The sequence below is a fragment of the Chanodichthys erythropterus genome, chromosome 11, assembly GCF_024489055.1.
Source record: "Chanodichthys erythropterus isolate Z2021 chromosome 11, ASM2448905v1, whole genome shotgun sequence".
NCBI lineage: Eukaryota > Metazoa > Chordata > Actinopteri > Cypriniformes > Xenocyprididae > Chanodichthys > Chanodichthys erythropterus.
This window is the reverse complement of record NC_090231.1, coordinates 18,461,963-18,488,239: the sequence shown is the minus strand read 5'-3', so window position 1 is coordinate 18,488,239 and position 26,277 is coordinate 18,461,963. Positions and strand designations below refer to the sequence as shown.

The following is a 26,277-nucleotide window of genomic DNA, read 5'->3' as shown; positions in this document are numbered from 1 at the left end:
CATTTGTCATTTTTGCTGTTTCCTGTCAGAAGCCAAAATCAGCACGTTATCCTGACAAACATTATCTTGAAAAGAACAAATCGGGACTTTTATTTTGGAATAACGGACGATTGTTGTTGTAACCTTCATTGTCAGGACAGCCAGAGCGCACAGAAAGGCTCTGTATCGGTTTAAGAGGAGCTTTGATATTAATAGTTTCTTTTTAAATGAGTGATAAAAGCGACAGTAAAAATGACAAAAGCAGAAATCGCAGTGTGGTGTATGTTTACAGTCCGGAATATATCCAGACATGTGACTCACTGTCTAAAGTGCCAAACCGGGTGAGATGAACTGCACTTCACACACTCCCAAACACAACACAACTCACACACACCTTTGGCTTCAGACTAACATACAGAGACTTAAATAATTCAAATGGAGTCGCGTTTGACTGGGTACTAACAAAAAAGTACTATGTTTTAGACATCGTCGTGGTATTCTTTGAAGTAACGTTACTTTGGAGTATCATGTAAATACCATAGTAACGTTACATGAATGTGTCAATTGATTCGTACCATGAATTTCTTTCTTTCTTTCTTTCTTTCTTTCTTTCTTTCTTTCTTTCTTTCTTTCTTTCTTTCTTTCTTTCTTTCTTTCTTTCTTTCTTTCTTTCTTTCACAGGCGAGTATGGTGCATTCACTGATTGAGGCGTATGACTTATTGAAATACATGAGGTGCAACTGACATCTTCTTTTAAATATGTATTTTCTAATACGTAAATAATGTTAACTGATGTTTATGTTGTTAAAAATGTTTTGGGTGTTGTAGAGTGGTTAAGCCACATGTGGCCTCAATAGAGGAGATGTCTGTGTTTCACACAGACTCTTACTTGCAGCACCTGCACAAGATCAGCCAGGATGGGGACAATGATGACCCTCAGTCTGCTGACTTTGGACTGGGTGAGACTTGTTTCAATAGACCTGAATTAAGATGATCAAGCATATTTTTTTAAACCAATATGGACACCTTTTGCTGTCAGCTTTTACTCTTCTGAGAAGATATTCCACGGGATGTTGGCTGTAGGAATTGGCTCACTTATGCTTGGAATTGACAAGCATTAGTGAGGTCAGGGACTGATGTTGGGCAGATAGGCAGTTACGCGCCATTTGTCTTCATCTTCATAAACTGGTTTTCATAAACCTTTTTTGTTTTCAAACAATTTGATTCCAAGGACCCAAAAATATAACCCGTTCCTAAATATATAAAGGCAGCTATATATTTTCATGTGAAAAGATACAATACTATATACTGATACAATACTATATACTAATATACTATGCTATTAAAAAATGTGATAGAAATACAACATGATTTTTGCAAAATTAAATAATTGTATTTTATTTTTTAAAATATCTGGATTATACAGTACATTACATTATATTTTTAACCCATTATTAATGTTAATAAACCTAATAATGTGATATTTTCAGTTCACTGTTAAATGCATGAATTAGTTTCTCAGCAGTTTGCAGAGATTATTGTCATAAAACAGTGGTTCTCAACTAGGGGGTCTCAACAAACTTCCATGGGGCTTCAAGATGACAATATATTGATGCTCCTAGTTTCTGCTAATAAGTACAAGCAGCTTTGTCATCATTACACCAGAAATACCAGGGAAAGTCTCAGATTCAAGAACTGCTGCCATAACTGCATTTTTTAGTTTGTTCGCTGAAGGTTTATCATATAAAATTATATTCAGGTTTTTTTTTTCTTACGGCAAAAAACTATTAACATGTTTAATTAGACATCCCTAAAAATGTTTTTCTCTTAAATTTTTTGCGGACTACCTAACACCCCCTCATGTTCCCCTTGGGGTTCCCAGAACCCATTTTAAACCCCTCTGAATTAAAAGTAGGTTTCCATACACTTTTGGTCATACAGTCAACCAAGCCAGTAGTGTCCCTTGTGTTTAAAAAAAAAAAAAAAAAAAAAGTGCATGCAGTGCCCTTTTGCCTACAGCAGTGGGCAGTATTATACTTAAATCTTTCTCAGAATTTCCAGTTATTATAATCAGTGTTTAATTTGTGCACTGGATCATGGCCATGTGTAATTTAAATGCCTGACAGCTGACACTTCATACTAATCTCCAGGGAGAGAGAACAGTGTTATTGTTTTTGAAGGGGAAACAAGGCTCTTGCCAAAAGATCTATTTTAATGTAGCTCAGTGTTTATTGTTCTTTCTCACCCTCCCTCCCCGTCACAGTCTATCTTTCCTCTCACTTTCCTCTCTACACCCCATCCCATTGTCTCTCTCTGTTATCAAACCCCCCTCTTGACGCTCTTTTTTTTTTTTTTTTTTTTTTTTCTCAGGGTATGACTGTCCGGTGGTGGAAGGCATTTTTGATTACGCAGCTGCCGTTGGAGGAGCCACTCTGACTGCTGCCCAGAATCTGCTGGATGGAAAGTGTGATGTGGCCATCAACTGGGCCGGAGGGTGGCATCACGCCAAGAAGTAATACCGCACAACAGGCCTTGTGCCCACTCTCTTTTGTTTCACCTCCACATCAATCACTGAGATGCCAGTGTCATCTTTAGCCTGTTTACTGTTTAAACCAAGTTCACATTTTTGTCACAGTTTGTTTGCGGAAGAGATTGAAAGTGTTTAGTTTTTGTAAAACGTGTTTATTATAGATGAATGTTTATATATGCTTATGACATTGTTCAGTGGGTCACTGGAGCAGCTGATTGAATATGTGTTGTTATATAAGGGATGAAGCATCTGGGTTCTGTTATGTGAATGACGCTGTTCTTGGAATCCTCAAATTGCGGGAGAAGTATGAGAGAGTTCTCTATGTGGATGTGGACCTTCACCATGGAGATGGTAATAACACTTCCTAAACAATAACCATAACAACCTGTTAATGTCGTTAATAGCATTTAACATCCTTCTTTTCCACAAATAATTCACAAATTGGCTTTAGATTTATATCTGACTTCCAAATCCACATTAACGGCAAGTGTGAATGTTAGGTGGTAGATGGGTCAGTGACATGACACACTTTGGGGGGGGGAATTAGGATATTCATAAATTAATACACTCAATGGCTTGAATATACAACTTTTCTACAATAAGCGTTTCTTAAATTTCTAAAGGTGGGGTATGTATTTTTTCAACAACGCTGTTTGGAAGTTAGTCGGGCCAACACCAACAACAAATGTCTAATCAATTAGCGCTAGGGAGCGTATGACGAGATTTGAAGAAAAAGACAGTAAAAAAAAAACAGAAATCGAGATGATGAGACACAATACAAAACAGCTCAAAAGATTATCACTGGAATTAAGGCTTATGACTGGGCAAGCGCTCTTTAGGCCCCATGTTGATTTTAGAAAAGCTTTCCAGCGCTGGAGAGAGCTAAATGGGAAGGCCTGAAAACAGACGCAGAGTTTGCTTTGATTCCGCTTCACATGTGAGTAAAACTGGGTTAGAGTGTCATTGATTTTCAGGAGCTGCTGTGCTGTTTGCGACTAACAACAAACTCTTTGTATTTACTCTTGTACAAGTTAACTACTGCGCACTGACGACTGCGCTGAATACAGTGTTTAGCATCATTGTCAGTGCACTCGCCTTGCCTGCCAGCAGCGGACGGGCCGGGGTTCGCGACCAGCTCAAAACAGGGTGGTTAGGATTGGAGGGTGAGTTTTGGAGGCAGAGCACTGAAGAGAGGGGTAGGTTTATTTGGGTTGATTTCAAATATCAACAATGTCCAACAGCGTTGTTGAAAAAATACATACCCCACCTTGAAACACTGGGTCAGGGTGATACAACAGTCTTATATTACAAACAAAAAGCATCTTTTTTTTTTTTTTTCCAAGTTTTAAGAAAAAGAAAAATGCATTTTTAACAAAACTGCTAATAAATATTAAAAAAACCTTTGCCCACCAATTTAAAGTCATGTGTTTCCGCCAATGCAGGAAAAAAAACATACTCACCCTCAAGCCATCCTAGGTGTATATAACTTTCTTCTTTCTGATGAACACAATCGGAATATCCTGACGCATCCGAGTTTTATAATGGCAGTGAGCGATACCAACGAGTATGAAGCTGAAGAAACTGCATCCATCCACATCCATCCATCATAAACATACTCCACACGGTTCCCTGGGGTTAATAAAGGCCTTCTGAAGTGAATCGATGCATTTGTGTAAAAAATAAAATAAATTAAAAAAAATATTTAACAAGTTATGAAGTGAAATATCTAGCTTCCGCCAGACCGCCTTCTGTATTCAAGTAACGAAAAAAAAAACAGAACTGGCATCGTGTCAGTTAATCTTTTTCCGTAAGTTGAATAGGGAAGGCATAGGACGTAGCATAAGCTTTTTTAACTGCGAGAGGCATTGCGCTTTCTTCCTAAGTTGAATATGGAAGGCGGTCTGGTGGAAGCTAGATATTTTACTTCATAACTTGTTAAATATGGATATTTTTTTTACACAAATGCATAGTTTTGTTTCAGAAGGCCTTTATTAATCCCCGGAACAAATTTACAATAGGTTAAAAGTTCTTGATTGTAGAATATTTAATTTGTCATTGACCCAGATGTTTAGATAGTAGTAGGTCATATTCCTTGTTTGTATTAAACTATTACCGGTTCTGGTTATTTCTTTATTAGAACACAAATCCATCAGTGCAAAAAGGCACTTCCTCTGTGCTTTTACTTGGACCTGATTTAATATCCTTTCATTATACATCCTTGTTTCCTCTCCAGGTGTGGAGGATGCTTTCAGCTTCACCTCTAAAGTCATGACAGTGTCTCTGCACAAGTTCTCCCCTGGCTTCTTTCCAGGTTAGTTCTGCATGCCTCTACGCCTCAGTGAAGACCAGCACGTCTTTTAATTCCCTTAATTGACAGTCATGTTTCAAGCCATGCCAGAGCTGGAGCTGCAGGCTCCACTCCAGTGCCCAGAGTCTGATTACCCAGCTGATAACGGAGACTGGAGCTCTGTGGCTTCTTGGAGACTCTGAGAGCCCCTTCAGTAGTTTAACAATAGCACTTGGAAAGGTAACTGAGCAAATGCATATGATGGCAAGATATTTAAGTATTACAAGATAATTATTATTATTATTAATAACAATTATTAATGATAATAATTATTATTTACTTAATGATTTTTATTGGCTTGTTTTTGCCACACATTTTCCAATTGATCTTCACAAAAATGACACATTCAAAACATTAATTCACATGTGGACACACTTGGAATAGATTTTCATAATGAAATGAAATTATGAACTGCTCCAGATACTTGTAGTGGAAATCTGACTGAATTGAGTAAAATGCAATAAAATTAGACTGTCAAAATTACCCAACTGAATCTCTTAACTTGCTAATATAGTTTAGTGACATGTGAAGGCCAAGTATGATGGTAACCCATACTTGGAATTTGTCCTCTGCCATCCAAGTTAGTGCACACACATGGGGAGTAATGAGTAGTGAACACACACACTGCAAACTGGGGGGTTAGGTGCCTTGCTCAAGGGCACCTCAGTCATTTCTTTAGTCAGTATTGAGAATCGAACCCCCAACCTTTGGGTTACCAGACTGACTCTCTAAAAATTAGGCCACAACTGCCCCAATTGTGCACATACTTTTATTCAACCATACTGTAGTCATGCAAGGAGGAAGAGTCTAATACTGCACTTGCATCTGCACAGTAATTGCTCTTTGAGTAAAGCTTAGTCATACACATACATTATTCATATACATTAACGCTTAGCAGATGCTCCACTCTTCACCGCAGTGGTAACCCCTGAAAATCCAATCCTAAACATAACAGAACATTAAGTTCCTCCCAATTTTTCATCATCAAAAACAACACATAAAATAACACTTCATTTCATGATTTTTTTCTCATAGTCCAGTTCCATGCATAGCATGCTGGGAACTGGAAATCCCCTGCACAGTTTCACCAATGGTATGGAAATAGCAGTGAAATATGTTCATGCAGTCCCAACAAAATTGGTTTAAGTAAGCGTCTGTTTTACAAACTGCACACCATGAAATTACCTTATGACAAAGTGTTCAAGAATTCTAGAAAAAATAAGCAAGCAGCAAAAAAAAAAAGCAAAAAAAAAAAGAATCCTTTGCAACAGCTTCATCTGAAAGTACACTACCTTTAAAAGTTAAGATATATCTTAAGTTTATGAAAGAAGTCTCTTATGCTCACCAAGGCTGCAACAATACAGTAAAAACAGTAATATTGTGAAATATTATTACAATTAAAATAACTGTTGTCTTTTTAAATATATTTTAAAAATTATTATATTCCTGTGATAGCAAAGATAGATGGCATTTTTTTCAGGATTCTTTGATGAATAGAAATTTCAATAGAACCACATTTATGTAAAGTAGAATTTTTTTATAACATTATAAATGTATTTGCTGTGACATTAAGCAAATGAATCCATCCTTGCTGAATAAAATTATTAAATGAAAACAACAACAACAAAAACTTACTGATTCAAAACTTTCTCAGTAAAGCGTGATGTAGATAATTCATACTGGCCCAGACATCAGTTTTATCAATGATATGAATGACCAAAGAGACTAACTTTTGGCTAACATAATTATTTATTTTACAGGCACAGGTGATGTGACTGACACTGGGCTGGGTAAAGGACGCTGGTACGCTGTTAACGTCCCCTTTGAGGATGGCATACGTGATGATCGGTACTGCCAGACCTTCACCAGGTCTGTAAAGATCCAATAACCAGCCAATCCAATCAAGTTCCTTGCAATGTTTTGTTTTTACCTGTGGTTCAGTGTCATTGAAACATAGGCATTATTTCTTTTTTTGTTTTTCTCTCAGTGTGATGCAGGAAGTAAAAGCTTTATTTAACCCTGAAGCAGTTGTGATGCAACTAGGAGCGGACACAATGGCAGGAGACCCCATGTGCTCTTTCAATATGACTCCTGTTGGAGTTGGAAAGTGTCTAAACTATATACTGTGCTGGGAGTTACCAACTCTGCTACTAGGAGGAGGTGTGTGTCATTGTTTTTGTTGAACTACATTATGCTCTTAATCTCTTAAAATCTAAAAATGAAAATTGTCATCAATTACTTACCGTCATGACATTCCAATCACATAAGACTTTTGTTCATCTTCGAAACACACATCCATATGAATCAACCAGTTTCATCCATGTCTTCTGAAGAGACATTTTCGCTTAGTTATTATGATGACCAGATTTCATTTAGTCTTCTAATTATGTGTTGTGCAATGTTATATGTAAATAAAAGCCTAAATTAAATTAGTTCATTCTGTTAAACCACTCCATTCACAAGAATTACTTTGACAATGTCCTTTTGTACTTTCTGAAGCATGTAAATTTTGGCTGCGTAGACTTTCAGTGGATGGGCAAAAATGATGAGAGATTGTAAAATTATCTATTTATTAGATTTTTAGATTATCTTCATTTGTGTTTAGATGTTATGGGTTTTGAACGTCATGAGGGTGAGTAAACGATGACAGAATTTTTATTTTTGAAGCTAACCCTCTTAAAACATAAATCAACAGACGGTGTCAGCAATGTTGCCTCAGTTTATTCTTCCTCTATGTCTTAACACGGACAACTCCATCTTCTGTCCTTGTTGCCAGCTTTCTGACTCGGCCAAAAAGTTTATTAGTGTGTTGTTACGGCCAGGGGGGGTTGGGCTGAGAGAAGAAAGTGAACTTTTGTGATTTTAGCCCATTTTGAAATGAGCTCTAAGCTGCAGACCTGCCTAGCCAAGCTCTAGATGAAAGGTAGTAATTACACTAGTACAATGAAGCCTTTTTGCTGACTTCAATCCTGCTTCTCTCTCTTTTTCTCTCTGCATATACAAATCTGCCTCTCTCAGGCGGTTATAACCTTGCCAATACTGCCCGCTGCTGGACCTATCTAACGGGGACCGTCCTAGGACAGACTCTGTCTTCTGAGATCCCAGACCATGAGGTGAGACCCTGTCCCTCTCTTCTTTCAGCAGCTGTCTAAAACCCCACTCTCTCCTCCTCTTCCTCTTCCATTCCTGCTGAGTCACCCGGTCTAATCAAATATGTCCAAGCACCTCTCAATAACCGGGTTTGTTTTCATGGAGTGGGGGGGGCGTGCGTGTGCACACCAGTGAAGGGGTCTTAACAATACTACTCTGTCCCTACCGGTTGACTGAGAGGGACTTGTGCTTTTCTTTCCTCAACTGTTTATGCCCCCTCTCTCCTCTTTCTCATTCCTTAGAGAAAGAGAAAGTGTGTACCCAATTCTGAGCAAGTCTTTTTAAGAGCATTTTCCATTCTTTTTGAGAAGCTTCTGAGGAGAGATGAAGGGATGGAAAGGCCTTCTGGTTGGTCTGAGAGAGTTTGATATCTCTCTTTTATTCTTACTCACAAAGAAGGACTTTTAATGTTTATAGAGAGCGCTTTCATGGTCACCGCAATAAAAGATGCCCTTGTTTCAGCTGACATGACCTCCTGCATCATGTTGTCCTTTGAACTCTCCACAACCAAATAAGGCAGTGTAGGTAGTTGTCATGGTGTTCGTTAATGACAGTGATGGTTGTGAGGATGATTAATACAATTGAAGAGATTTGAGCTGTCTGGAATACTTGATTCAGATGGGTAAATCAGGGATTTTCTTTGTTCTGTAGGATATAAAGTATTGCACAGTAATGATGGCTAAACTGTAATTGACTCTAGAGATCAATAGCTCCTGCTGGGAGTAATCTCACCATTTAGTTCTGTAAAGCATTCTCCTCCATTGAGAGCAGTTGTAATTCAAAATTTTTTTAAAAATGTATTAGATGTTTTACTAGTGCCATTTTTTTGAAAGACTCTTAAATGCGTGAAATGGACTTCTCTTGTACACTACCATTCCGAAGCTTGGGGTCAGTAATTATTTTTAATGTTTTTTAAAGGGTTACTTCACCCCAAAAAGAAAATTCTGTCATTAATTACTCGCCCTCATGTCATTCTACACCCGTAAGACTTTCATTCATCTTCAGAAAACAAATGAAGATCTTTTTGATGAGAGAATGCTGTCAGATTTACTTCCATAGAATGCATTTGAAACTGCCACTTTGATGCTTCAAAAAGTTCATAAAGAGATCGGAAAACGAATTCGTATTGAGTGGTTTAGTCCCAATTTTCTGAAGAGAATCAATCACTTGTTATGATAAACAGGTTTAATTTAGGCTTTTACTCATGTAAACATTGATCAGCAAACATAAGCAGAAGCTCAGCCGAACATCAACATCAATAACGCACAAGAACAAACCTCTTCTGGAAGCTCAAACGTGCTGCGTGACATACGAGAATGAACCTCATTGGTTACGCTTTATGTCCGTTTGAACTTCCGGAACTTGTGTGTTATTCAGGTTCTGTCAAAATTTAAAAAAAAAATTAATCTGTTAATCATAACAAGCGATCGATTCTCTTCAGAAAATTTGTACTAAACCACTTGATTCATATGGATTCGTTTTCCAAACTCTTTATGAAGTTTTTGAAGCATCAAGCATTGCAAAGGCATTCTATAGAAGGAAATCTGACACATTTCTGTCATCAAAAAGATCTTCATTTGTGTTGTGAATATGAATGAAAGTCTTATGGGTTTGGAACGACATGAGGGTGAGTAAATCATGACAATTTTCATTTCGGGGTGAACTAACCCTTTAAAGAAGTCATGTATGCTTACCAAGGCTGCATTTATTTGATTGCATTGCATTGATTGATGGATTGATTGCTGTAAAATGCATGTGAAAAAATACAGTAATAACCTAGTCGTATATTATATGACTTTTGTGAGATGCTTTGTAACCTTTAAAAACCTTGTAGGGACATGGTCAGTGCTCTTCATATTCTTTGGGTGATTTGGAGTTCATTCACGTCTGTTTGTCAGTGTTGTCCATATTGCTTATCACCCATTGTGACTTTTATTGAAAACTATTTACTACTCCTTCCAGAAGAAAGCTTGTCCAGTGTTCACACAATTCAGCTCAAATAATCTTCTGTCAGTACCTTACAAAAAGTAAAGTACCTTACTTTTGAAAATTGTTGGCCCATAAGACCATAAAAAATAAATTCTATATTAACTTGACAAATGGGCAGTAACATTGTATCTTGGCAACATTTTCTGCCAAATAGTTTTGAAAAACATTTTGTAATTTAAAACTTTTGTATTTTAAACCCTAAAACTTGAGTTATTTTTATTTCAGCTTGTAGTGTACATGGTCTATTCTATTCTATTCTATTCTATTCTATTCTATTCTATTCTATTCTATTCACTATAATGTTGAAATCATTTATTTAGTCCCAGACGTGCATATGATGACCATATAAACCAGCCTTCCCTAAGAACTCCAGTCTGCCGCTCCCCAACACATTTTGAGTTTTAGGACCACCATTCTTTCTCCCCGTTCTCCTCATCTCTTTCTTATTCCTCTTTCTCTATAGCTTCTCTTCCGTTATTGTTCCTTCCATCGGCTTTTCAAAGCATGAAACTCTCTCCTCCCTTCTTAGAGAGAGGAACCCCCATCTCCTCACCAGCACTATTATTGTGTGTCCATCCCAGCCAAACAAAACACCATTTAACTCTAGTGTGAGTCCATAAAGACAAAGAAGGGAGGGAGAGAGACAGAGAGAGAGCGATAAGGCTGTTAAAAGACAGAGAGGCATCCACCAATGGGGGTATAAAAAAAGATAGAAGAGTATTGCAGCATAGAAGAAGCTGGGAAACGAGAGGTGGAACAAGAAGCACTTTGTACCTGTGCAGTCTCGCTCTCTCTCTCTCCTCGAACCAGTCCAGCTGCTGAGACTCAGAGGCGGCTCAGTCTGGGTTCTGCCCTGCCAGGACTGCAAACAATGAAGACAGACTGGAGTGGAGGCATACAACGAGCTCATTCAGGCCCTGTCACAGACACAGAGAGATGAAAAAGTGAGGCTAATATAGACAGTCCTCTCACAAGGGAGAGATCCAGGAAAAAAATGCAGGGCCTTTTATTTAGACCTGAATTGTTTCTCTTTAAGAAGCTGATGAATTGGAAAAGCTTGTGCTGTGCTTGGTCCAAGACAGCCCTGATGTTGGTTTAAATAAACTCCATTGTTGGCATTATAGGCACCATCTTCTCTTTTTAATGCAAGACAGCAGTGTGTCAATACAGATTTATTTAAACCCATTTGCACAAAATGTCTCTCTTCAGTGTCTCAATCAATTTGATCAGACCATGTCACAAGACTTATACCCAGGCAAGATTTAGCTTATTGAGATGTGATTAGCATCTCTAGATAAAGAGACTCAGGATTTTCTCCTCCTTCTTTTTTTTTTTTTATAAATAGAATAGAAAGTTAGCAACAGAAGTAGTGAAGGTCTCCATACAGCATGAGACACAAGATCCTGAGATTTGTAACTTGTTGTGGAATTAAAGATGTGTCACTGGTGAAGTATGTAATTGAAGTTGTTGTGTAAACGTGAAGTGTGTAATTTTTGTGCCACTAATGACACCGAATAGAATTCCAGAGAGGATTGCCAGACACTTCTTTTGCCTGAAATTATTCAATAAACAGTCACTCCTGCCCTAATTTCACAGCATTGATTGAGGTAGAACTAGGCATATCAAATTTTCACATCTCGATAATTGCTGAAACTTTATCATGATATATTATCACGGTACTAAATTACATTACAAACACAGGTTAAGAAGATAAACTTAAACAAACAGTATTGTCCTTTTAATAACAAGTTTAATAACCTTTTTCAAATAATAAAAAAAAACCTTAAACATTTAAATACAATAAAATAATACACAATAAAAATGTATCAAGTAAATGTTTCAAACAGATTAAAGTGCAAAAGAACAATAATAACAAATCAGAACATTTTTTAACCAATATCTAGATATCTTTCTTGGGCTGGCATATTATAGTCCAGATTCAAATGTAAACATGTATAAGTGTAAAAAAAATGTTAGATGATATATATTGAGTCTTTTGGTATTTGGGGGTTGTTTGATAAGCACCATTGTGGGAAAAAATGGCTGTTTTATATATGTAAACTGTTTGACTTCCTTCTCTGTGTCGAACAGAAAACTTTGTTTACAGGGGTTACAGTGATATTTCTGTTTTTCTTTAAGCTCCACCTACTGTCAGAGATTAATTTTTCATTTGGCCCCATTATGCAGCATTTCGGCCTCTTTATGCAGCATAGCAACAGTAATAGAAGTATTTTAACACCTTAATAGGTGAACCATTGTTGCAGACATTCTCAGTATGACTAAAGCTGTATTTTATTCTAAGGCAAAACTCTGAAATCAGAATAAAGATGGCACAGTTGGGAACTTGTCATTGTTGTTTACTGACAAAATAAAAATAGCTGCATTATACAGTGGGTACAGAAAGTATTCAGACCCTTACATTTTTCACTCTTTGTTATATTGCAGCCATTTGCTAAAATCATTTAAGTTCATTTTTCCTCATTAATGTACACACAGCACCCCATATTGACAGAAAAATACAGAATTGTTGACATTTTTGCAGATTTATTAAAAAAGAACAACTGAAATATCACATGGTCCTAAGTGTTCAGACCCTTTGCTCAGTATTTAGCAGAAGCACCCTTTTGGTCTAATACAGCTATGAGTCTTTTGGGGAAAGATGCAACAAGTTTTTCACACCTGGATTTGGGGATCCTCTGCCATTCCTCCTTGCAGATCCTCTCCAGTTCTGTCAGGTTGGATGGCAAACGTTGGTGTACAGCCATTTTTAGGTCTCTCCAGAGATGCTCAATTGGGTTTAAGTCAGGGCTCTGGCTGGGCCATTCAAGAACAGTCACGGAGTTGTTGTGAAGCCACTCCTTCGTTATTTTAGCTGTGTGCTTAGGGTCATTGTCTTGTTGGAAGGTAAACCTTCGGCCCAGTCTGAGGTCCTGAGCACTCTGGAGAAGGTTTTCATCCAGGATATCCCTGTACTTGGCCGCATTTTATCTTTCCCTTGATTGCAACCGGTCGTCCTGTCCCTGCAGCTGAAAAACACCCCCACAGCATGATGCTGCCACCACCATGCTTCACTGTTTGGACTGTTTGGACAGGTGATGAGCAGTGCCTGTTTTCTCCACACATGCCACTTAGAATTAAGGCCAAAAAGTTCTATCTTGGTCTCATCAGACCAGAGAATCTTATTCCTCACCATCTTGGAGTCCTTCAGGTGTTTTTTAGCAAACTCCATGCAGGCTTTCATGTGTCTTGCACTGAGGAGAGGCTTCCGTTGGGCCACTCTGCCATAAAGCCCCGACTGGTGGAGGGCTGCAGTGATGGTTGACTTTCTACAACTTTCTCCCATCTCCCGACTGCATCTCTGGAGCTCAGCAACAGTGATCTTTGGGTTCTTCTTTACCTCTCTCACCAAGGTTCTTCTCCCCGATAGCTCAGTTTGGCCGGACGGCCAGCTCTAGGAAGGGTTCTGGTCGTCCCAAACGTCTTCCATTTAAGGATTATGGAGGCCACTGTGCTCTTAGGAACCTTAAGTGCAGCAGAATTTTTTTTGTAACCTTGGCCAGATCTGTGCCTTGCCACAATTCTGTCTCTGAGCTCTTCAGGCAGTTCCTTTGACCTCATGATTCTCATTTGCTCTGACATGCACTGTGAGCTGTAAGGTCTTATATAGACAGGTGTGTGGCTTTCCTAATCAAGTCCAATCAGTATAATCAAACACAGCTGGACTCAAATGAAGGTGTAGAACCATCTCAAGGATGATCAGATGAAATGGACAGCACCTGAGTTAAATATATGAGTGTCACAGCAAAAGGTCTGAATACTTAGGACCATGTGATATTTCAGTTTTTCTTTTTTAACAAATCTGCAAAAATATCAACAATTCTGTGTTTTTCTGTCAATATGGGGTGCTGTGTGTACATTAATGAGGAAAAAATGAACTTAAATGATTTTAGCAAATGGCTGCAATATAACAAAGATGTAAGGGGGTCTGAATACTTTCCGTACCCACTGTATAAACTGTAAAGAGATAGATAGTTCCCTCAAAAATGAAAATATTGTTCCAAACATGTTTGACTTTCCATTTTCAGTGGAAAATTAAATATATTTTGAGAAACTGCATTTTTCTCCATACAAATTTAAGTAAATGGTCACCAAAACTTCAAAACATCTTGTGTTTCGCAGATTAAGAAAAAAAAAAGTCATACAAGTTTGGAAGAACATGAGGGTGAATGGTGACAAAAGTTTTGGGTGAACTATCCTTTTAACATTATCTGTACTGGTTAAAAGGACAAAAAAGGGTTAAATCTACAAAAAAGTCCCTGTTGATGGCCAGTTTGGCTAGACTGGGAACGTGTGGCTTTGTTCTGGTCAAATCTTATCAGCGAGTGGTAGGAAATTTGCTGTGTTTTTGTTTGAGTGCTGTCAGGGACTCGGCTCAGCCTGCGGGTGGAAACAGCCCTCACCGCTCTGTGGCCAGTCAACATCTGTACATCCTCTGCTTTTTTAAAACTTCTTTTCACTTGTTTCTGGAAAGTTATTTTCAGCACAGCCCAGTGAAATAACAAACACCCAGAGCTCTGTTTCCCCCCTGCAGTCAGTCAGCCAGATAGACGTCTTTTCCCCTCTCTCTCTTTCATGTTCTTCTTTTATTTAAAGACCCCCTGTGGTGAAAATCAAGTTTTTAATGTTGTTTATGTCTGTGTTGTGTTTTTAGTATTCATAATGAACATGGTATTTGTGACATTAGCAACACATTATTAGCTGTTTGATAACATAAAGCAAATGGCTTATCATATTAATTACTGTTATGTGTCCGATGTTGAAAAGAGCGATACCATTGTGTAGCGTTTACCTCAGTTAAACAGTTAGACTAGTTTATCTCTGAGCTGGTGTGAGTGAGTGGAGGCGGGGTTAATTTGCATATTCATTGATCAATGCATTCTAAATGAGGCAAGGGTGTAGAGTTACATTCAAGCTATTTTAAGGCATAAAGATTTTTTTTTCACAGGAAAAAGTGTTTAAATATGTCATTTTGGTGATCAAAGAAGAGTTTTAAGGGATAAGATTATTGACTTTAGGGGGACTTTAAGTTACAAGAAATGGACAATCTGCATCACTTCCCCCTATTGTACAAGCAGTGGCTCTTACAGACAAACTTCAACATACCAGTGAGTAACTGAGGTACCCCACCCATGATCTCAAACTCACAGAGTTTACATGTTCATTCATAGATGACTGCTGTGGTTACGCTAGTCAAACAGTGCTAAAGGGTTTGTAAGGTCTTCTGTCCTGTCTGAATGACTTGAGAAAGGGGTAAATACCCCACTGGGCAGAACCGGGACAGGCAGCACAGAGCCTTTAGAGGAGCTGTGAGTGGATTGAGAAAAGTAAAGATGTGTGAATGTGGAAACGTTTTATACAAGCAAGTTCCCCATGCAAATTGATTTGTATGGACCTATAATGCACAGCAGGATAGTTTGCCATCACAGTTCAGCTGGTTTACCTCAAGTTGTGATGTTACTACATATAGAATTTGTGAAATGTTCTTTCAGAAATCTTTTTTTGATGCACGTACACATGCTCTCATTGGCTGCCAGCTTTTTCATGCCGAGTTCAACAGGATGTTGTGAGTGCCAGTAGTGTTATGTTTGCATTGTCTGTAGTTTTGCCCTTTGAACCAGGTCTTGTACTTCACTGTAATGTGCGAGACAGACAGACTGTCAGCGCTGGCTTGGCTCATTACCGCCTGCACGTACTGACTGTTCTAGAAGGGAAGCGTTTCAGACAGCGCAGATGCTGTATATCCAAGTTATTTACTTTAGATAATAATAAAATACACCCTGTGTTCGGTGCTTCAGTGAATGTTATGACAGCTTATGATTTCATAATACTTACTGTATTTTTTTCAAGATTACAGACTTTAAAATCAGGTGTTAGGAAATGTCTCCAGTCTCATCTGTCTTGAACAAAGCATGTGATGCCACAACAGTACTAATTAGTGTGGCCTCTGTATCTCCTTCTGTGGGTGGGACTTTTTGTGCTGTTGCGTCTGGGAAGTAGCTGGCTCCCAGAACTCCGGAGTGGAATAAATGCTGGAAATGAGCTTTGGGGAAGTCCATAATGGATGCTGGGTGGTGTTGATGGTTAAGGGGTCAAAGTTCAAAAGGTCAGGAGATGAAACCTAAACTCACCTTTATGATGAGCCAATCAAGCAGACAATGAAGTGCTGGTCATATTTTGACTCTGAGCACATCATTGTTTTTTGTTCCTTTTCTTCTTAGTCTGCTCTGTTGAGGAGGGAGTTATTGACCTTATTCTTGTTGAGTCTAATTTTGTCTCAACTTTATCTTTATCTAAACAAAATTCTGCCATCAGTTACTCAGCTTCAAGTAATTTCAAACCCATAAGACTTTTGTTCATCTTTGAAACTCAGATGATGAGATTTCTGTCTCTCCATTTAATGGCCATTTTTCTAAAACTTTGATGCTTTAGAAAGTTCATAAAGACATTTGCTGCTTTTCCACCGTCGGGCCGAACGGTTCTTAGAATGGTACGGAACGGTTCCAGTTGTGTTTCCGCTTGAGCTTGGTACGGCACGGCATGATTACAAACCGTTCTCCGCACAGTTGTCTAACCACGCTGAATCATGCTGGTAGAATCCGTGAAGTGACGTCGCCACACAGGATTGGTCACTTGTCTGTTGCCTGGCTACCAGTTTCTCCGTAGCTGGATAAGTTCAATTTGAGCGACATAAACACAAATTAATAATAAAATTAAAAGAAATATCTAATCATCCTCCATAATGCGGTCACTATTTACATCTCATATCATAAGTAAACCGTTGCGTTACCAATGCAATGACAGATGCTTTTATATTACGTTACAAAGAGCGGCCATTATCAGCGCCACAGTGGAAAATTATACCGTAACCATACCAGCTGGCCCAGATCGGCATGGAATGGCATGCAATGAGAACTGTTCAGCCCGTCAGTGGAAAAGCAGCTATTGTAAACGTAACCCATATAAATCAAGTGTCTTCTGAAGAGACACATAGGCTTGTATACACATTTAAACAATGATCAACGCACATACATAGAGCACATCAAATATGGTATACGGAAGCTAAACCTGTACTTTCTTTACACGTGAGTACAAACCTCATTGGTTTTCGCATGTCAAGCACGTTTGAGCTTCCTTGGTGTAAATCATTCAATTCATATGGATAATGTTTCAAATGTCTTTATGAACTTTATGAAGCATAAGAGTTATGGTGAAATTGACTCAATGGAAGGACAGAAATCTCTCAGGTTTCATTAAAATATCTTCATTTGTGTTTCAAAGATGAGCTAAAGTCTTATAGGTTGTATTTGGAACAACATGAATGTGAATAGTTGATGACAGAATTTTCATTTTTGGGTGAACTAACCCTTTATATAAAAAAGTTCCAATGTGATCTTACTGTGGTCCAAACTAAATAATGCAACAGAGATGTGAACACTGCTGTTTCAGATTAGGTTGAGTTCATGGGAAAATAAGTCGCACGCTGTGGTGTCGCGTGTGGGAATCCTTACTGAAAGTATTGTAACTAATAAAGTATTGTAACTATATGCGAAACTCAAAAAATTAGATATACAAAAAATAAAAAATATACAATGAAAGTCAAGGGGGGCCCATCAACCCATATTCTTCAAAATGTCTTCTTTTTTGTTCAGCATAATGGTTTGGAACAACTTGAGTGTAAGTAAATTATGACAGAATTTTCATTTTTGGGTGAACTATCGCTTTAAGGATTTGAGTTTTGAGCTGTTTTTGGATCTACGCACCTAAAGCCGTTTTTTCATTAACTTTTCCTGGACGAGTATTTGGCGCTACACTATTTCTTTTTTCTAATTTTTTTTGTAATTAATTATGTGCACACATGCACAAATCATTGTGCATCCTATTTACACATTTTTTGAGTGTGTATGTAAAAATGCGTAAAAAGCTGCACACATTCACATGCATATGTTGTATAATCCCTAGCATGTTGGAGCACATTGGGACCGGAGGTAAGCCGGATAAACAAAAGAGAGGTAATTGAAAGCAGAGTTGAGCTAATGCATGTAACACACATACAACCAAATCTGATCTTTATCCAGTTTAAACACCAGACACCCCACCAACACAATACAGACAGTGTTTTTCGAATAAGCAAGCCAATATGTCTTTTTTGCCAGTCCCTAAAGTTTCCATTCAAAAATCATAATGCCTCACTAACTAATTGTAGTTCGGATGCAATTCATGATTAGGAAAACTTTAACTGCTTTTGGCTTGCCTTCTCCATCTAAAGGATCAGAACACTGTGATAGACTGAGTATAGCTATCCGGCATTGATAGTTGATGTATATGTGTGTGTGTGTTTGGAAGAAAGTGGAAGTATGACTAAACTTTTCCAAATTTACTCAAGTATATGCTACTTCCTTGCTGAGAAAAATCTCAAAAAACAGGACTTGTTTTATTGAAGGAAACCTTGATCACATTATAAGGTCATTAGTGAAATGATTAGGAGATCTGTCCTACCCTGTGTAATGTTGGCTTGCAGCATACACATAATGTATTTTTGATTGATAGCAAAATTTCTGTAATAAATAATTATTTAAAGGGATAGTTTGCCCAAAAATGAACATTGTGTCATAATTTTCTCACCTTAATGTTGTTCCAAAAATCCATTTGACTTTCTTTCTTCTGTGCAACATATAGTCAAAGAAGATATTTAGAAGAATGTTTTAACTGTTTTTGCTTATTATCAATGTGGTCTTAACTCTGGACCCTAATGACTTTGATTATATGGATGAAAAACATTTTTTAAAATATCTTCATTTGTGTTCCGATGGTTTGGAAAGCCATGAGAATTTTCATCTTTGGGAGAGCTATCCCTGTAAGGAAATTCATGGTGCAGCAAGACCGTGCTCACAAATTTGCATTTAAAGTCTTTTATAACACACAAATAAAAAAAAGAAAAAGAATAAAAGATGGCAATGAATAAATTGTTTATAATATACACTGCAGTCTTCCATTTAAAAAAAAAAAAAAAAAAAAAAAATCATTTTGATTTCATGCTGACTTTAAATGGAATTATTTATTTTTTTTATCTCTAATCCAGTACTTCACTGAATACGGCCCAGATTATTCCCTGGAGATCAGCCCGAGCTGCCGAACCGACCGCAACGAGAGCCAGCATCTGGAGCGGGTCATCAGCACCATCAAAGGTAATTACCATGACAACAACCAGAACCTCACCATACACAACACCGGACCTGAATATCACTCTTTCTCCACACTTAGAATATTTTAACCATCTTAGAAATGGACAAAAGTAATTCCAAGTAATGGTCTGTTTATTTGGAAAACCGTTGATGATGGGTATGATGGGGTGTCAGTCATTCATTCATTCCTCCAGCTGTCTCTCTAGCCTCCTCAAGAACTTTGTGTCCCTCCCCCCTCCAGTGACCAGGAAGACCTTTAAACGAACCACAGTTGTCCCCTGTGACTGGCTCTCCTCAGCTGTAGAGAAACATGTCTGTTTGATGTTCCCAGTCATCAGTAAACAAATAAGCAAAGCATTCTTAGGAACTTGAAGCTGAAGTCTCAAGAGAGAGGCTGGGATGAGAATGAGAACAGGCTAAACTAGGAACATTTGCACACATGTGCATGCAGGGCCCCCAGACACGCACTTATCCAAACTTTTTTGAGATGTTCCTTGACGAAGTGTCTATTTAATCCCTTTTGTCACAAGGTTTTGTTTTTATGTTCTTTAAGTTATCACTTAGTGTATTTTTATTGTGCAATTGTGCGTGAACACCCTCTCTCTCTCTCTCTCTCTCTCTCTCTCTCTCTCTCTCTCTCTGTGTTTATTCATGTTTATTTGAGGTTTTGGCAAACTCTTGCCTTTTCACCTTCTTCAGGGACAAAAGTCTTATGACTCAAAACATGTTTCAAAGCTATGTTGAGAACATTTCAAATGCCCTTTGGATGTAATAAAATAAAGTTTTTTCCTCTTGAGCTCATTCAAACATCTGTGTGAATGGGCAAAAATCTGGCAGCGAAAAAGGAAAAGCAGTGTTCAGAATTGTAACACATTGGCATTGTTTGTGAATAAGAAGAAATATAATTTAGGGAAGCTAACCTATTTTTTACACAGTCCTTCACAGAGATGCACCGACACTAAATTTCTCTGTCAATACCAATAGCCGATTATTCAGAATGATATCTGCCAATAGCGATAGTCAGTTTTTTCTTAAGGACAAAAACCTAACCTCTTGTCGTTACAAATTTTTATTGATTTATTCTTCTGGAGTACATAAATTAATCTTGGTGTTAAACTTGGTTTAGCTTGCAAGGTCAATGCTATTTGTTTGTTCTTAATGATTTTACATCACCTAATTTTATTTCAGCTATATTTCAGTTACTGAGAAGTGAGGTTTTTAATTGTATTATTTTTAGTTTACAATAACACCGTGATCTGGTGTGTGATTAAGCATAGTTCATCCAAAAGACAAAAGAAGCCCAAAACAAAATTGGGCCCACTGATTTTCATAGTATAGACAATCATCTTTTGTGTTTGTGGGTAAACGATGACAGAATGTTCATTTTTTGATGAACTATCCCTTTAAAGCAATAAGTGCCCCTCTTGTGTTTATGAGACAGACATGAGTGACGGTTTGTGTTCTTATCACCTCACTCCTTATGGGATGAAGTTGACCTGTTTAATCACCCTTGACTTGTGTTCAACCCATGGGTTTTAATGCTCATCAACAAGCTGCAGAAACAGACAGCATGTGTCCGTACTCTTAGTCACATCTGCTCCACCTTAGCTTCAGTCTACTTGGGGGTGTTGCAACTATGACTAAACATTTCTCTCGCCATTTAGATCTTATCGCTTCAGCCCCTGCTCTGGTTAACGTCTTCTCCACTTACTCTTCTTGAAAAAAGGCATCAGATCTTTGCTGCTGACCTGAAGGTCCCTCAGATGTCACCATCTCACCGTATGTGGAATCAGTACTGTCTGATAACTGACAGCCTCATTTCTGACACCTTCAGTTCAGCTTATTTCGAATCACACTTGGTTAGAATACCATTTGTTGCTTTACACATTTGTCCCCTTTCACAAATATACTCTTTACTGGTAAATGACCATTTAGAGAAATGCAGTACTATAGCCTATAACTTCTGTACTATAACTACAATATTGTGCATCTTGTTTTTTAAGAGCAAATCTGCATGCTGTGTGATCATCCTTTTAAGACTTGCGTGCTCCACTGTGTATGATGCAGAGGAGAACATAGACAATGAAGTATACCTGGCCATTTAGTGTGTTACATGAACTTTAAAAGCTCCATTTTTTTTTACACTTACCATTGCTCATGGGCAATATCCAGTCAATTAAATAGGAATGTGTGCAATGGGAGTTTCGCATGAGGCCGAAAAAGTTCCCCACTCAGATTTTACTTGTGTAAAAGTTGGTCTCTCAAAGTTGCCATGTTGACCAACAGAAAGCTGCTTGTTTTGAAAATGACTTCTGTTTGAGCAGCAGTTTATGCATCACTACACTATTGACAATAGAAAGTGTTCCTTTTTTTGCGATCAAATTTTAATTTGAAATGTCACTAATAAATAAGTGTTAAAGAGATTTAAAGGCCCACTGAAGTGCCTTGGAACATCCAGCATTATTCAACGTGTTGACATAATTTCCACTGAAACAGGAAGACAGGGCGAGACATATTGAACAGCTCCTCCCCTTTTTAAAATAGCCAATAGTGTTTCGTTTATATCGCAGCTCACATACCCGCAGTTTCCTTATAATCTCGTCGATATCGCTTTAAAATATAGCATTTTGTGCAGACTTCAAACAGGTCCAATACATTTTCTGGTCTGCACTGATTCGCGCATATAATCCATATTGGCGGAATGGAGAGACTGCAAGTTTTGAATGCTTATATCTTCTAAATGCAAATTTTGTCATTGGTTTGGAGCACACTAGCTTATAGATAACAGTAAGGCTAACATTTGCATACTAAAAGCCAAAAAACTTCCATTATGATTTCATGGGGACTTCAAGAGCTATGGCACAGGGGAAGATTTTTTTTGTGTATGACAACACAGATTTCAGTCTTTTAACACTAAATAACTGATATCAGTTTTCAAAAGATTAATTCATGAGCAAACTTCACTTATACTCTTTTTACATCAGCATTATTTATTTATATTTGCAATATGGGTGTTCTGTCTATTTCTTAAATGGTATGGGACAAACATGCTTATTTTCTGCGCCCATGCAGTATGTGTAGCATGTGCTACGTGTTTGCTTTGTCCCGCAGCTCCAGGGACTAATTAAAAAGGGCTTAAGGCACAGACTGCTAAACTTCAATTTTAGGGTTTCCACCCATCTCTTAAGACCGCTGTATGCCAAGCTGTCACACATGAGCACAGATTCCAGATCAGTTTTGATTTTAAGACATTCTGTTTACAGAGGGTCATTCGAGAGCGAAATATTGTACTGAGGTCAGCTTTCGAGCTATGTTAAGTGTCCTGTGCTGCACGCAACACAACACATCCTTAGTTTTATGGGAACTGACAAACTTCTCTACTTAGATTCTGTATGGCTTCTTTAGATTAACCAATGTGTTTATATAGGCATATTTGACTTTTCAGTGGCATCTGTTCTGCCATGTTGAAACAGGATTTACGTGTGGCATGTGAAATGCTATGCAAAACCTCATGTCTCAGATATAATTGTTTTTGGGTGTTTTTAGTTTAAAATGCATTTTGTTGGAGCAATTATCTGTCTGTCATGTTACTTGCACGAGGCAAATCTTATGTAAGGTATCCAGAGTAGATTCCTGCAATTGAATGAGTACAAAGACAAGAATCTACACAGCAAGTGTTCAAAAGTTTGGAGCCAGTAAGATTTTTTTTTTTTTTTAAAGAAATGAACAGTTTAATTCAGCAAGGATGAATTAAAACAATCAAAAGTGAAAGATGACAATCTACAATGTCTTTAAATGAATGCTGTTCTTTTGGAAGTTTCTATTGAACAAAGAATCCTAAAGAAAATTTGTTTTCATAAATTTTAAGCAGCACAACCATTTTGAATGATAATAAGTGTTTCTTGAGCAGCAAATCAGCATATTAGAATGATTTCTGAAGGATCACGTGACACTGAAGACTGAAGTAATAATGCTGAAAATTCAGCTTTGCCATGACATGAATAAGTTACATTTTAAAATATATTGAAATTCACTGTACCAGGTAAATGTGGTGTTCTACTTGCCCAGTGGATCGGAGTAGGTTGGCATTGTTTGCATGCCAGTTATTTTTTGGTAATTAGATAGGTCAATGGAGCACATTGGTTGACTGAAGTCAAACGGTTGGGTTTATATTAGGAGGAAGTAATTGTTTGTGATGAGATTTTATTAGGCACTAAATTACACAGTGCAGGGTTTTCTAAAGACTCCCCTATCGTTTTTCAACTTGCTCGCACACCACCATGTTGCTCAAATGAGTTGCTCACATTAATTAAACGGTTTAATTAGGATTTTCAGTAGTGCTCGCTGGTTGTTTACGGTCTTATTTATGTCACGTAAGCATTGCGTTTATGAGGGAAGGAAATCATGCGGATGAGGGGAAGCAAGCGATTGCTAACCTGTGTGATGAGAGGTACCTTAAGTCTCTGTTTCTGACCTTCCCAAACATGCGCCGTTCTGATAATGTCTGCAACCATTTCTCTGTGAAGAACTGTGATTGATTAATGCAGGTAATAAATAGAGAGGCTTGCAGTTGTTACACATTACCGGAGTTTCCAAGCACATCTGGGTAACATTTACGACACTCAGCCTTGCGTTATAAAACGCTGAGAGAAAAAGCAGCAAAAATGGGTAAACACCATACATGGTTGTTTTCAGTGGTTCTGATCAGCAAATAATGCAGAGTTTATCCATCTCTGCTTGAAGGCCATATAATTTTAAACAGTGGGTGTTAATAGAGAACGTACTGTTTGTGCACATTGTGGCCGACTACAAACAACTGGACATTTTTGTTGATTCCATCACTGAAAACAATCAATATTTAAAAAAACATGCATATGTCTGCTAAATACTGAATGTACATGGATTCATAAACATTTACTGTTTCCTTAATGCGAAACCGCTTGAGTTTTAGGATAGGAAAAGCTTGCTCATTTCAAATCACAACTGAAGATAATTAGTTCCAAGGGCCTCGGAACCACAACCTTCAAAGTCAATGGAACATGTTGTGCTTAGAAATGGTGTTAAAAGTCTCTGTAAATGTATGGCTTTTGATTAAATGTCTCAAAATGAACTTTTTTTTTAATGCAGTTTTGAATGAGTCATGACTTCATTTCCTTGAATGGTTCTCTGCTTCAGCAGTTAATGCAGATCAAATTTAAAGGATGTGATTTTATTAAAACTTCTGAGATGAAACTACATTTTTGTTTTGATTATAAAGCTTGCCTTGTAAAGTATGGATTCCTATTGATTTCTTTTTTAAAACCAGGATTTCCTTCAGTGCCTTAAATTCAAATTCATTAGCCAGCCATAATGTTATCAAAACACCAGCTGGGGAGAACAAAAGGGACATCCTGTTTCAGCTCAACTGTATAGTGTTTGTGTGAATGGAAGGCACAATTCCAATGCAAATTGCGGTTTGTAAATCCATGTAAATTGATTTAAATGTGGAAATATTTGAATAACTTGTGCTTCTGTAAGAGACGTCATAGGAAATCCTGTTTTTTCCTGATTGGCAGACTGTCTGCTTCATTGCGCCATTAGGTTCTTGTATAGATGTTCAGGTGGACAGCCCAGGTTTTTGTAGATATTTAGGTTTGACACTGATTTTTCAACCTCCCTCATTACACCACATGTCTCCATCACTGTATTAATAGTTCTCAATATGTTTTCTGAAATTCATTTTGACCTGTTTTTATTTGTCTTTATCCCTCTCTATCTCCTCCCCTGCTTGTTTACAGGGAATCTGAAGAATGTAGTTTAGGAGTGAGCTCCCAGCTCATGTTTCCAAATCAGGCCCTGCTCCTCTAATGAAGACAGTATGTCGGAGCCATCGCCAGAAGGGAGCTTGGAAAACATTACTTGAATGTTTCCAGGGAACATTTTTTTAAATGCAGAGATGGGCCAGTGTTGCTGCATTTGAACGGTTTGAGTCAATGTTGGATCTGGGGCAAATGTATAATTTTTTACAAAAAAAACAAATCCATTTTCAGATAAAACAAAGCGTAAGTGCTGTATGTAAAAAAAAAAAAAAAGTCCTGCCCTTTGTTTTTAAACTATGTGGGATCATTTGTAAATGAGAAATAATAAAAAGCTAATTTTTTTTTCTGATGATTGTGTCTTGTCAAAGATGCATCCCAAAACCATGTCTAACCCATGGTTCAGACGGAATGGACATGGCAAGTCACTCAGATCTTTACGGTCTGGCTACATCCCCCTTAATGAAATCATTCTGAACTTAACTGCAACATCTTGTCCAGTTATGGATTGGATAAGTGAAATTTAATGGGCAGACTGACCAATTTCCAAGTCATGTTGGCTTCATTCATTAACTGTTTTATGTTGCCTATGGCATGCTTTTTACCACAATGTTTGTTTTCTTGTGTTTGAGTCAAAAATTGAAAATGTTTCAAGCTGTCTGTCAACTTGTTTTTATAAATGCTTTTCAGTTATATATTAAAATACAAAAAAGTAATTGTGTGCGTTTTATTTTTTTTCCATCTTTTTCTTCCAGCAAGTGTTGTCCTTGTGTTTCAGTGGGGGCTGCCACATGTGGAAGTCCTATTCTTTTCGGTATGATCTTTATGGATTTCTTGGTTGCAGAGGTTTCTCTGAATGGCACACCAAGTGCGATTCATTAAGTCCTTTATTAGCTTTGAGAGATGGGGCTTATTGCATTTTAGTCCAATAAACGGATCCATGCTACCAAAAGAGTGCCGTAAACTTGCAGAATTAACTGGAGAGACTGAACTGATTTTCAACGGCTTACCCTATAAAAACCCTAATGTGTGTAGAACCAAACAGTCTACTTAATGCTTCCTGATCCTGCTTTTCATTTTCTTCTGCGTTTTCTGAAGCAGGTTGCTATTGAAAGACTAAAAACAAACAAAGGATTGAACACATTTCTTTTGTTTGCAGCGAAACGTGACACCCTAATATCCTGTTATATTATTTTTAATAGTTTAAAATATGCAGCTGTGTTTTGTTCTGTATTTTTTGGTCAA

The 26,277-nt window shown here is 37.7% G+C and overlaps 1 protein-coding gene across 2 annotated transcripts; it reads left to right on the top strand.

Annotated features, from left to right (window-relative positions):
- Positions 1-136: 136 nt before the first annotated feature.
- On the top strand, positions 137-25,729 carry hdac8 (histone deacetylase 8). Of its 2 annotated transcripts, XM_067400525.1 has the most exons (11): positions 137-320; positions 661-713; positions 808-938; positions 2,350-2,491; positions 2,748-2,860; positions 4,743-4,820; positions 6,617-6,725; positions 6,844-7,016; positions 7,875-7,969; positions 19,135-19,240; positions 25,015-25,729. In XM_067400525.1, exons 1-11 carry the CDS (start codon positions 207-209, stop codon positions 25,035-25,037), a joined length of 1,137 nt encoding a protein of 378 aa, XP_067256626.1. In that variant the 5' UTR covers positions 137-206; the 3' UTR covers positions 25,038-25,729. The 2 variants fall into 2 exon arrangements, with proteins under 2 accessions (XP_067256626.1, XP_067256627.1); XM_067400526.1 differs by lacking the exon at positions 661-713.
- Positions 25,730-26,277: the final 548 nt, after the last annotated feature.